The sequence below is a fragment of the Pecten maximus genome, unplaced genomic scaffold (genome assembly GCF_902652985.1).
Source record: "Pecten maximus unplaced genomic scaffold, xPecMax1.1, whole genome shotgun sequence".
NCBI lineage: Eukaryota > Metazoa > Mollusca > Bivalvia > Pectinida > Pectinidae > Pecten > Pecten maximus.
In genome coordinates this window covers 46716-58785 of record NW_022979567.1, presented here as the reverse complement: position 1 = coordinate 58785, position 12070 = coordinate 46716, and the positions used below count along the sequence as shown (strand labels likewise).

The following is a 12070-nucleotide window of genomic DNA, read 5'->3' as shown; positions in this document are numbered from 1 at the left end:
CATTATGCTGTTGTAAAAGAAAAAAATAATGAATGTCATGGCATTTCCGCATTTTTTCAGAAAATACCAGTAGAAGTTCAAATAATGATATACAGATATTTTGTCTCAAACATGATACATCATTATCTTAATGAAGAATTTAAACAATTTCTTGTATATAAAGCTATTGGTAAAACATGTATCAAACCTACAAAAGTTATACATTTTAAGTTGCTAAATGACATTTTAAATTGTACATTCTACAAAACAGTGTCTCTTCCCTGGAATGTTTACAAGAAGATATTGTGCACTATGTTAATCTATGATAATCTTTGTTATATGTATTTAAAACACATTGTTGATAGATAAAATTGTTTTTGTTATGTATTGTTAAAATGTTCATATATATTGTTAAAAATTGACAGTACATTTGTAAATTAGAGAAAAAATGATTGTATATTACAAATAAGTATTTATTTTAATAACAGAAATGAATTGTACATTATAATTTAGAGAAAAAATGATTCTACATTGCAAATTAGTGTTTATTTTAATAAAAGAAATGACCTTTAATTCAGAAAAAAAGAAAAGATTGAAAAAAACAAAACAAAAAAAAAACAAATAAACATCAGGATCATTTGTCATGAGATCTTGTTTTAATTACCAAGGCCTCTGATGAATTTGGTTCCAATGTTTTTTGGTATACATCATGAATCATCAACAACAGATATTGAAAGAAGAAGATATCCAAAAGAACCTGAAAAGATAAAATCTCAAGAAAATACTGTTAAAGAAAGGTATGTCACTTCTGTATTTAAAACCAAGATACAGGGGTTGATGGCATCTATGAGTCAGAAATCCAAGATGGCAGCCATGGCAACCATCTTGAAAAACACATTTTAAACTGCTTCTCCAGATCCACTAGTGCCATTGAGCTGGAAATTGGTGTGGATGTTAACAAAGGACAGCCAACAAAGTGTTGTTATTTTTCGGACCCGTAAAAACTTTGCCATGTGTTGTGTTTGTATTGGTTCTTTTACTTATAAACTACCAGGACAACGCACCACTGCTTGGAACATTTTAATGGCGGGTCACAACATTACAAACATGCGCAGTACACAAGCCGGAACCATGCGGTTCTGTTATAGGAACGTACTAACATCAGGATAATGACCATGGATAGTAACGGATACATACATAACACTTTTCCCTCTCTCAAGAAAGGTTTCCCTTATCCATAATAACCTGTAATTAATTACAGCTTTCTTAGCTCACATGTTTGTTAAAATTAAACAAATTAAAGTTCGTAAGTTCAATGTCCAAAAAATCAACATGAATCTTTAACACAATAAACACTGAACTAAACACATGTACACTGCTATAAATTTAACAGTTTTCAATCAGACGCGATGGTTTGATTATATCACGACGCGGATAGCGATGTTCATGTGTCACATTGGTCGATGGATCAGTCTGATCAGTCTCTGGTGTAGTAGTAGCTACTTCACTGGTTTGAATCCTAATTGGACAATCTGCTGAAGGAATCCTCTGAGTACCAATGGTTGGATTAGGTAAGATACCTGGAAGACTGTCCAGAGAATTGTGAGTGTCTGGAACTGCTTGCTCTCTTGGTTCAAAGTTACAAGCTGGATCACATGTACGTATTTGATCCACATGTCTTTTCCATATAAGGTTGTCCACCTGAATGGTATATGTCATTGGTCCTAGCTTGCGGATAACAATACCTTTGATATATGAAGGTTTCCGTGGGTTTCCACGGTAGTCGCGAGTAATGACAATGTCACCAATTTCGAACAATCGTGTTTTTGACTCTGTTGGTGTAGTCTTTTGTTGAATTTTCCCAGAAAGATCCGGACGCATAATATCCAACCTGGTCCTCAACTTCCTTCCCAAGAATAGTTCACTGGGTGGAGTCTTGGTGAGACTGTGTGGTGTTGTACGGTACGACAACAAAAACGAAGCAAGTTTCTGGTTCAGACTACTATCTGACTGAACCAGGGATTTCATAGCTTGCTTGAATGTACGTACAGCTCTCTCTGCCTCGCCGTTTGAGCTGGGGTGATAAGGTGCAGAAAGTATATGACGTACTCCATTTTCTTTCAAGAATGTGGCAAACTCTGCTGCAGTAAATTGCGGTCCATTATCTGAAACTAGTTCTTTGGGTAAACCATACGACGCGAATAGAAACCTCAACGCGTTGATAGTACTGGCTGTGGTCGTGGAAGACATGCGTATCACATCTAACCACTTTGAATGTGCATCGACCACTACCATGAACATTTCACTCATGAATGGTCCAGCAAAATCGATATGAATACGGTTCCATGGTGCTGACGGCCATCTCCAAGGGTTTGCAGGAGATTTCGGTGCATTTGGTAGTACTTTCTGACATGCCTCACAGCCCGACACTTTCCGTTCAATATCCACATCCATGTTTGGCCACCATGCATGTAACCGAGCCAGGGATTTCATTCTAACAATTCCTGGATGGTTGCTATGCAGTTCATCTAATATTTCACTTTGATATTGGTTCGGAATGATTACTCGTACTCCTCGGAGTAAGCATCCTTCCTCCATGGTCAGTTCATCACGAATTCTGTGATATGGTTTAAGTTCATCTCCCATTTCCACATTTGGCCATCCACTTCGGGTAAATTCTATTACGCGTGCCAAAGTTGTATCTCCTTTTGTTGCCGCAGCGATACGCATAGCAGTAACAGGTAAGCTGTTAACTTGCATTTTGTTCACTAACTGAGCTTCCTCATAGAACACATAGTTGTCGTCAACTCCACTTTCCTCCTCTTTCATAGGAAAACGTGATAACACATCAGCATTTCCGTTTTTATCCGTTGAACGAAACTTTATGTCGAACTGGTACGCGGATAACTGTATCGCCCATCTTTGCAATCGAGACGCGGCCAAAACCGGAATGCCCTTCTTTGGTCCCAATATAGTTGTCAGCGGTTTATGGTCCGTCAATAGGGTAAAACGTCGCCCGTACAGATACTGGTGAAACCGTTGAATTCCAAAGATAATCGCTAACGCTTCTTTTTCTATCTGCGAATAATTCCTTTCCGCAGATGTCAAGGTGCGCGAAACATACGCTATGGGTTTGTCGTTCGACCCAATGGTGTGCGAGATAACAGCTCCAAGTCCATATGATGAAGCATCGACAGCTAACGTCAATGGTTTCTTTGGGTCATAATGTACCATAACTTCAGATGAAACCAAAAGTTTCTTGATAGTCTCACATGCATTCGCACATGTTTGGCTCCATTGCCATTCGACATCATTGGCAAGCAGATGAGTAAGAGGCTCAAGGACAGTCGCCATGTTGGGAATGAATTTCCGGTAATAATTCACAATACCGAGCCAAGATTGAAGTTCACGCTTATTCTGAGGATCAGCCAATTTCAAAATGGCTTCCACTTTTCTCGGTGAAGGGTGGATACCTTCTTTGTTGACTTTGAACGCGAAATATTCTACTTCATCGCGAAGGAAAAAACATTTGTCTTTCCGTAGTCGTATACCGAAATTTTCAAGTCGCTGTAGTGTCGTATGAAGATTGTGACAGTGTTCCACGTCAGATTTCCCCGTAATTAGAATATCATCTAATATGCATCCGACACCTTCAATTCCTTGCAGGACTTGATCCATTGTGCGTTGAAAAATAGCTGGTGCAGCCGCAACTCCAAATGGAAGACGCGTATACTGGTACAAACCTTGGTGTGTGTTTATGGTTACAAGGTTTCGCGACTCCTCGTCTAAGAGTACTTGTTGATACGCACTAGTCAAATCAAGTTTTGAGAACTGTTCACCACCATTCAACTTTGCAAACAACTCTTCACTTGTGGGTAAAGGATATTCTGGAACATCCAAGTAGGGATTGATAGTGACTTTATAGTCCCCACATATCCTCACAGATCCATCAGGCTTCAACACTGGTACAATAGGAGTGCCCCAATCAGAACTCTCTACTTTTCTGAGAATACCTGCCTTTTCCAAGCGTTCAAGCTCTTCACCAATCTTGTCCTTTAGAGCAAAAGGCACGGGCCTTGGTTTGAAAAACTTTGGTGTACAGTTATCTTTCAATCGAAGTGTCGCAGTTACACCTTTCACAGTACCAAGCTCTTCATTGAAAACCTTGTATCTCTGGAAGATTTCCTTCTCCAAGTTATCATGGATGGTGTACTTGATGGACTGCCAATTAAGTTTTAATTGACTTAACCAGTTCCTACCCAGTAATGCTGGTCCATCAGCTTTGACAACAAGTAATGGTAGCGATAGATGTTGGTCTCCATACTGTACAGTAACAGATTTTTCTCCGACAACTGGTAAAAGCTGACCGTTGTATGTTCTTAATACTGTTGATGACTTGTTAAGTTTTCCATCATACTTCTGTTTGTACTCCTTTTCCGACATCAACGAAACTGAAGCGCCAGTATCTAATTCCATTTTCTGTTGTTTGTTGTCAATTAACAAATCAATGTTTATTTCTTTATGACCACCAGAATTGATTGAAAATAGAGGCCATGAGTACTGTTGTTCAGTATCCTGGACACCAGAAGAATCCATGTCAGAATCCACAAAGTTGACCTTAGGACTTTTTTTCTTCATTTTATGTCTCTTTTTGTTTCCTGGAGTACCACCAGTACTTTCAGTACTTTGATGTGATCGCGGTTTGTTTACATTCTGTCGCGATTTGTTGACATGACACATTTTACTCAGATGTCCGTTTTCGTGACATTTGTGACATTTGCTGTTTTTGTAGTAACAATTGTCTGCATTGTGATTGTTCTTACCACAACGAAAGCATTGTGTAAACACTTTGTGTGTCCTTTCCGCATTCTTACCATCATCAAACACTGTTTCCTTAAGTTTACGAGATTCGCTGTCAGCCATCTCCATACTAATTGCAATGTCCATGGCTCTTTTCAATGTGAGATCAGATTCTGAGAGTAATTTACGCTGTGTTGCAGTGGAGGATAATCCACACACGAATCTATCACGTATTGCATCGTTAAGAAAGCCTTCAAAATTACAATGTTCGCTTAATTTACGAAGTTCAGCTAAGAATTGACTCACCGTTTCTCCTTCCCTCTGTTTACGTTGGTGGAATTTGAACCTTTCCGCTATGACCAACGGTTTGGGTTTAAGGTGTGTGCCAATAGCCGTTTTCAGTTCATCGTACGTTTTATCACTGGGTTTTTCAGGACTCACTACATTCCGAATAAGTCCGTATGTCTTACTGCCACAAACAGTCAGTAATATGGAACGCTTTATAGCATCATCATCCACAGTGTTAGCCACAAAATAATGTTCTAAACGTTCGATGTACTCGTCCCAATTCTGAGAATTTATATCGAATTCCTCGATATTTCCGTGTCTTACAGCCATACCTTGCAGTTTTTCTGTTTCAGGTGTTGTTCCGATGATAGTTTACGTCGATCCTCGTCGCCACTGTTGTGTTTGTATTGGTTCTTTTACTTATAAACTACCAGGACAACGCACCACTGCTTGGAACATTTTAATGGCGGGTCACAACATTACAAACATGCGCAGTACACAAACCGGAACCATGCGGTTCTGTTATAGGAACGTACTAACATCAGGATAATGACCATGGATAGTAACGGATACATACATAACACCATGCAGTCACGGCGGCATTTTTGTAACATGATTGCGCAATCATGGTTTTCCTGAACAACACGTATTTCAAACTTCTTCTCAAATTCCACCAGTGGGATTCGGCTCTAACTTACCAGAAATGATCCTCGGAGATGGTCCTGACCAACTGTTGTTATTTTTCAGGTCAATCAGAAATCCAAGATGGCTGCCATGGCAGCCATCTTGAAAAACACATTTTAAACTTCCTCTCCAGTTCCATTGGTGCTATTGAGCTGGAAATTGGTGAGAATGTTAAGGAAGGAGCCAACAAAGTTTTGCTATTTTTCCGCCTCGTAAAAACTTTGACATGGCAGTCACAGCGGCATTTTTGTAACATGATTGCGCAATCATGGTTTTCCTGAACAACAAGTATTTCAAACTTCTTCTCAAATTCCACCAGTGGGATTCAGCTCTAACTTACCAGAAATTATCCTAAATGGTCCAGACCAAGTGTTGTTATTTTTGGGTTGGTCAGAAATCCAAGATGGCCACCATGGCCAACAGTGCCACTATATACTTGCTACAGGGAATACATACTACAATAATATAAGGGTTTTAATTTAAAGTCAGATGACCGTTAAGGCCCCTGGGCCTCTTGTTTTTTATATTAATCTATAGCAACCCCACTGTCATTTAGGACACATATATGACATCTGTATGTGGGGTCGACCCCATATGCTGAAACAACCTCATATTGTCTAAAAAGCAAAGTGTCCCCAAATGGTACTTGTACTAAGAGCAGACGGACAGACAGACGGAGGACGGACCACGGATGTAGGGCGATTTGAATAGCCCACCATCATCAGATGGTGGGCTAAAAATAAGCAATACTTCAAGTTTTGATTGAAAAGGGCTGTTTTATTTAAACGACATAATATATAACATACATGTTACAATCATGTAATAAGCCCCTTATAAAGAATACAAATTGCTTTGTATTTATCGAAAGTAATACAAAATAATTTTAAATTTGTATAACTATTGTAGGTGAGGGGACCAAAAAATGCCACCTTGCATCAAGACCCACTTTAAAGAAGTAAACTGTATATTTATATATGTGAGTATATATAAATAGAACCACAAGTGGAACCAATATACATATATGTAATACATTGACATAGAATTACTAAATATATGCTGCAAATATACAAATTACACTTTACCTTGACCTTAACATTAGCAACTTTTTTAATTCCTATTGCACATCTGTATTTCACAGAGTATGATCATGCTTGTGATATTTCAGAATATTTTACATTCTGTAAGTGCCATATTTGATGTACTTTAAAATACATTCCTAGTTATATTTATAGTAACACCAACCTTGATATTGACCTTAGCTTAGACCCATATTATGTGCATCAGCATTTCAAATTGTATAATCATGTAAAATTTCAGAAAGTATGAACTTCTACACAGCGCCTTATAATGATGCTTTTTGAGAGTATATTTTGGGTTGCTTTTAAAACGAGAGATCCCAGAGGGATCTTGACGCCCACCATTGAATGATCTTCATAGGTTCCATGTCAGATTGATCTTTTCTCTTTTTTTCCCTTCCTCTTACTAATCTGTATAAATTGAGAAACATCCCTCCAGTGCTTTTTAAACAAGGGAAACTTATATATGAAATTTGAGAAAGATCCCTTCAGTACTTTCTCAGAAATAGCGATAGCAAGAATTGTTTACGGACGGACAGAGGAACAGACGGACGGTCCAAGGACGCAGGGCGATTTGAATAGCCCACCATCTGATGATGGTGGGCTAAAAATAGTAAGCTTGACATAAGTTTTTTAAAACCCCTATTGCACATCTGCACATCACAGTGGATCAAGAAAAACAGTTAAGTCAAAAGTCTGAATGGCCAGTCAGAGTGACACATTACCTGTAAACTTAAAATACACTCTTCCATAAAAGCCATTCAAAGTTATTGCATGGAAACTGATTTTCTATACATTTTGTATTTAATAAAAGTGACCTTGACCTTTGATACAGAAAAGCAATCCCTAGTAAGTACTTTTAATAAGAAAACATTGCACAAAGTCTGAGTTTGATCAGTCTAAGGAAATGAAAGTTGCTACATGGAAATACAAGAGCTGTCGTAGAACAGCAGAGCTGATCTCACAAATGTTTGTCCATAAATAATTAGAATATATAAATTGGAATTGTTTTGCAAATTGGATAAATAAGATTTATATTGTGTACTTGACAAAATTAATTTCTATTACTCAAACTTAATTGGACATCATCCATAAATAGCTGAAAAATCTCTGATATCCTCAAAAATGCCAAAAATATTTAAGTTCAAAGCAGGGACACTTATGATGTCAAATATCAGTACCCTATAGTACAATTATAAAGTGACGTGTTCATGCTTTTCAACACTTTAAGCAAAACATTAAAATAATTTGTCAGCATAAAAAATATTTAATCCAAAACATGTAAAGAAGCAGTCATTTTTTCCCCAAAAAATCTTCCAGTTTAACTCTAGGATGTGATAGTCTAACACCACAGGGACACCAATACCAAATATCAGTTCCCTAGCACAACTATAAAGTGATGTGTTAATGCCTTTCACCACTTGCACTAAAAACAAAGTTGGAAAACTAATGCCAACGCTGGGATGATAACATGGTATAATTAGCTCTCCCTCTTCTTCGAAGAGACAAGCTTATAAACAAGAGTCCCATAAGGGCCGTATTGCTAACCTGGTTTCATATGAAATTGCTATGTCAATATCATAAGCATTTTATATGGGAACATGTACATTGGTTTTTAATTCTAAAAATGTGAGGTTTTTATGCCTAAAGGTATTTTAATCCATGAAATGAAATTGACTTTTGGTGCAACTCCATATGGATTGCTACCACACAAATGTGAGTGATATCCATTGCTTAGTTTCAGAAAAGAAGTTGTTCAAACCAATTGACCCCTTCTGACCCTGCCCCCCAAGAAGGATGCTACCAGTCAAATTTCAGAGAAGTCCTTTATATCAATTTAGCCAAATTTACCCCTCTCGGCCCAGCCCCTCAGCCATCCGGGGGTCAGCCCCACCATTTGTACAATTTTGAATCCCCACCCCATAATGATGCTACCAGGCAAATATGAGCGATAGCCACTGCTTGGTTTCAGAGAAGAAGTCGTTTTTATCAATATAGCCAAATTGACCACATTCGGCCCCGCCCCTCAGGCCCCTGGGGGGGGGGTCAGCCCCATCATTTGTACAATTTTGAATCCCCACCCAATAGTGATACTACCAGGCAAATATGAGCAAGATCCATTGCTTGGTTTCAGAGAAGTCATTTATATCAATATAGCCAAATTGACTACATTTGGCACCGGCCCTTAAGGCCCCTGGGAGGTAAGCCTCATCATTTGTACAATTTTGAATCCCCACCCCATAATGATGCTACCAGGCAAATATGAGCAATAGCCACTGCTTGGTTTCAGAGAAGAAGTCGTTTATATCAATATAGCCGGATTTACCACATTTGGCCCCGCTCCTCAGGCCCCTGGGGGGTCAGCCCCATCATTTGTACAATTTTGAATCCCCACCCTATAATGATGCTACCAGGCAAATTTGAGCGATAGCCATTGCTTGATTTCAGAGAAGAAGTCGTTTATATCAATATAGCCGGATTTACCACATTTGGCCCCGCCCCTCAGGCCCCTGGGGGGTCAGACCCTTCATTTGTACAATTTTGAATCCTCACCCCATAGTGATGCTACCTGGCAAATATGAGCGATAGCCATTGCTTGGCTTCAGAGAAGAAGTTGTTTATATCAATAACTCCAAATTGACCCCTTTTGGCCCAACCCCAGAGGCCCCCAGGGGGTCAGCTCCATCATTTGTACAATTTTGAGTCCCCTACCCATAGGGATGCTTCTGACCAAATTTGTTCAAATTCTGATCAGCGGTTATGAAGAAGAAGTCAAATAAGTCAATTGTTGACGGACGGACGGACGACAGACGGTCGACGGACGCCACAGTATGGCATAAGCTCACCTTGGTCCTTCGGACCAGGTGAGCTAAACAAGAGGCCCAATGGGCCTGTATCGCTCACCTGGCTCTACAGCAACTTTGAAGTTGATTGAGGTCATTTCTAAAGACACTATGTTGATTACCTCTTTATTCAAATATCATTGTAAGCTAGTTTTATTCATATTGAAAATTTTCTAGTCCTTCATTCCAGCATGCTATTGGCCTAATATCAGGTCTTGGAGGCTCTTGGCTATCGCAAAATTATTGTTTACAGATATAAGCCGATTTCACCCATGTGACCTTGAATGTAGGTCAAGGGAATTTATTTGAACAAAATTGGTAGCCCTTCACCCCAGCATGCTACAGGCCCAATATCAAGTCCCTGGGCCTCTTGGTTTTTGAGAAGATGTCATTTGAAGATTATAGCCAATTTGACCCATGTGACCTTGAATGAAGGTCAAGGTCATTTATTTGAACAAACTTTGTAGCCCTTCACCCCAGCATGCTACAGGCCCAATATCAAGTCCCTGGGCCTCTTGGTTATTGAGAAGAAGCCGTTTGAAGATTATAGCCTATTTGATCCATGTGACCTTGAATGAAGGTCAAGGTCATTTATTTGAACAAACTTTGTAGCCCTTCATCCCAGCATGCTACATGCCCAATATCAAGTCTCTGGGCCTCTTGGTTATTGAGAAGAAGTCGTTTGAAGATTATAGCCTATTTGACCCATGTGACCTTGAATGAAGGTCAAGGTCATTTATTTGAACAAACTTTGTAGCCCTTCACCCCAGCATGCTACATGCCCTTCGGGCAGGTGAGCTAAAAACAGAGATGTTGTAGAACAGCATGGCTTGTCTCGCAACTGTTTGTCAATAATTAATCAAAATATTTGTATTGTTTTGTATATACATGTATAGGATAAATAAGTTATAGTGTGTACACATGTACATGACAGAATTAATCTGTGATATTCAACCTAATTGACATAATTCATAAGTACATAAAAAAGAATATAATATCTTCAAAAATTCAAGATATGTCAAAGTTCAAAACATGTCCTCAAGTAGATTTTTTTTTAAATCCCTTAGTTTGACTTTGCAAATGAATAGTCTAAGTCAACAGGGACCTTAATGTCAAATATCAGTACCCTAGTACAATCATAAAGTGATGTGTTAATGCCTTTCAACACTTGCATCAAAACATAAAGTTGGAAAACCAATGCCGAGACGAGCTAAAAATGATTAAAAAACTATGAAAATTATATACAATATAGAAAAGGAATATAAAACATTTCTACAGGCGATTTTCATCGGAAATCCAGACATGATTAATCACTGTAAGCACATCATTAAAAACACAGCAAGGTTCAGCTTAAAAATAAGAACTAAATAAAAAAAAAAGGAGAAACAAACAAAAAATGAAATTATCTTTTGTATGAAAAAAACAATTGCAGATATTGTATAGTATAGCCTGTCTAAACCGGATGTCACTGGGACTATTTGGCCAATTTGCATATACAAAATAAATCTAATAATCAGTAGATATATAGTGTACTATCAATCAGACTTTGGTTTGTTTCTTCGTTTATAAGGGACATAACTCGTTGAACCTCTATATGAAGGACACCTCTCTATAAAGGCCATCTTTGTCTTGTCCCTTATGTGTCCTTTATACACAGGTTCGACTGTATAGATACCTCCATGGTGCTGCATGGTATTTTGAAGCATGGTGAAAATGAACCAGGGTCAAAATACCATTATGATAAAGTGAAGCCACCTTATCATTTGTTTCTAATTGACTTTTCTTTATAAAATCTTTTTATCAATTAGCCTAGTTATTTCTCTACATATCATGATAATTTAACACAAAAAAATCTGAGATCTAGCGATATTATGGCTGTCTGTCGGCCATGTTGTTTTCAGATTGGTCCAAAAATGCAATAGGAGAGAACAAAAGGAACTTACATATGAAATTTTAGGTCCCTTCAGTACCTTCTGATGATGGTTGGCTAAAAATGTTTAGGAGTCAGAAAATTTAGGGTTTGGTGCCATGCTGACTTTAAAGTAAAGTGCTTCACCCCACCCTAAATTTCCCGACCCCCAAACATTTTTTGTGTGTTTATGTGTTCAGAGGAATAAAACGAGGTACTCTAAAAAAGATTTGGTGAAAAAAAGTGAATCGTTAAGAAAATAGTGAAATGCTTTACTTTACCATGGGCTACATTTTACCATACTACACCGGTTGATAGAGATCAGTTATGTATAATCAACATCTGAGAAATGAGGTTTGACTTGAAAAATGGGATGTAAGTGCATAATAAAAATTTTAATCTTTATTCAAAGTCCAATACAGATCGAAATAAGAATAAAAGCCTTTAAATGAAGCTGTGAAAACTAACTAGCTACATCCATGCCCCAACCG

The 12070-nt window shown here is 38.2% G+C and overlaps 1 protein-coding gene across 1 annotated transcript; it reads right to left on the bottom strand.

Moving 5' to 3' along the window:
- Nucleotides 1-1365: 1365 nt before the first annotated feature.
- Nucleotides 1366-5397, bottom strand: LOC117318929 (uncharacterized protein K02A2.6-like). Its single transcript, XM_033873862.1, has one exon. The coding sequence runs from the start codon at nucleotides 5395-5397 to the stop codon at nucleotides 1366-1368; it is 4032 nt and encodes a 1343-aa protein (XP_033729753.1).
- Between the last annotated feature and the right edge of the window lie 6673 nt (nucleotides 5398-12070).

Excerpts from the sequence above, each read along its gene's own strand:
- LOC117318929 (XM_033873862.1), bottom strand. The coding sequence starts at position 5,397 with ATGGCTGTAAGACACGGAAATATCGAGGAATTCGATATAAATTCTCAG.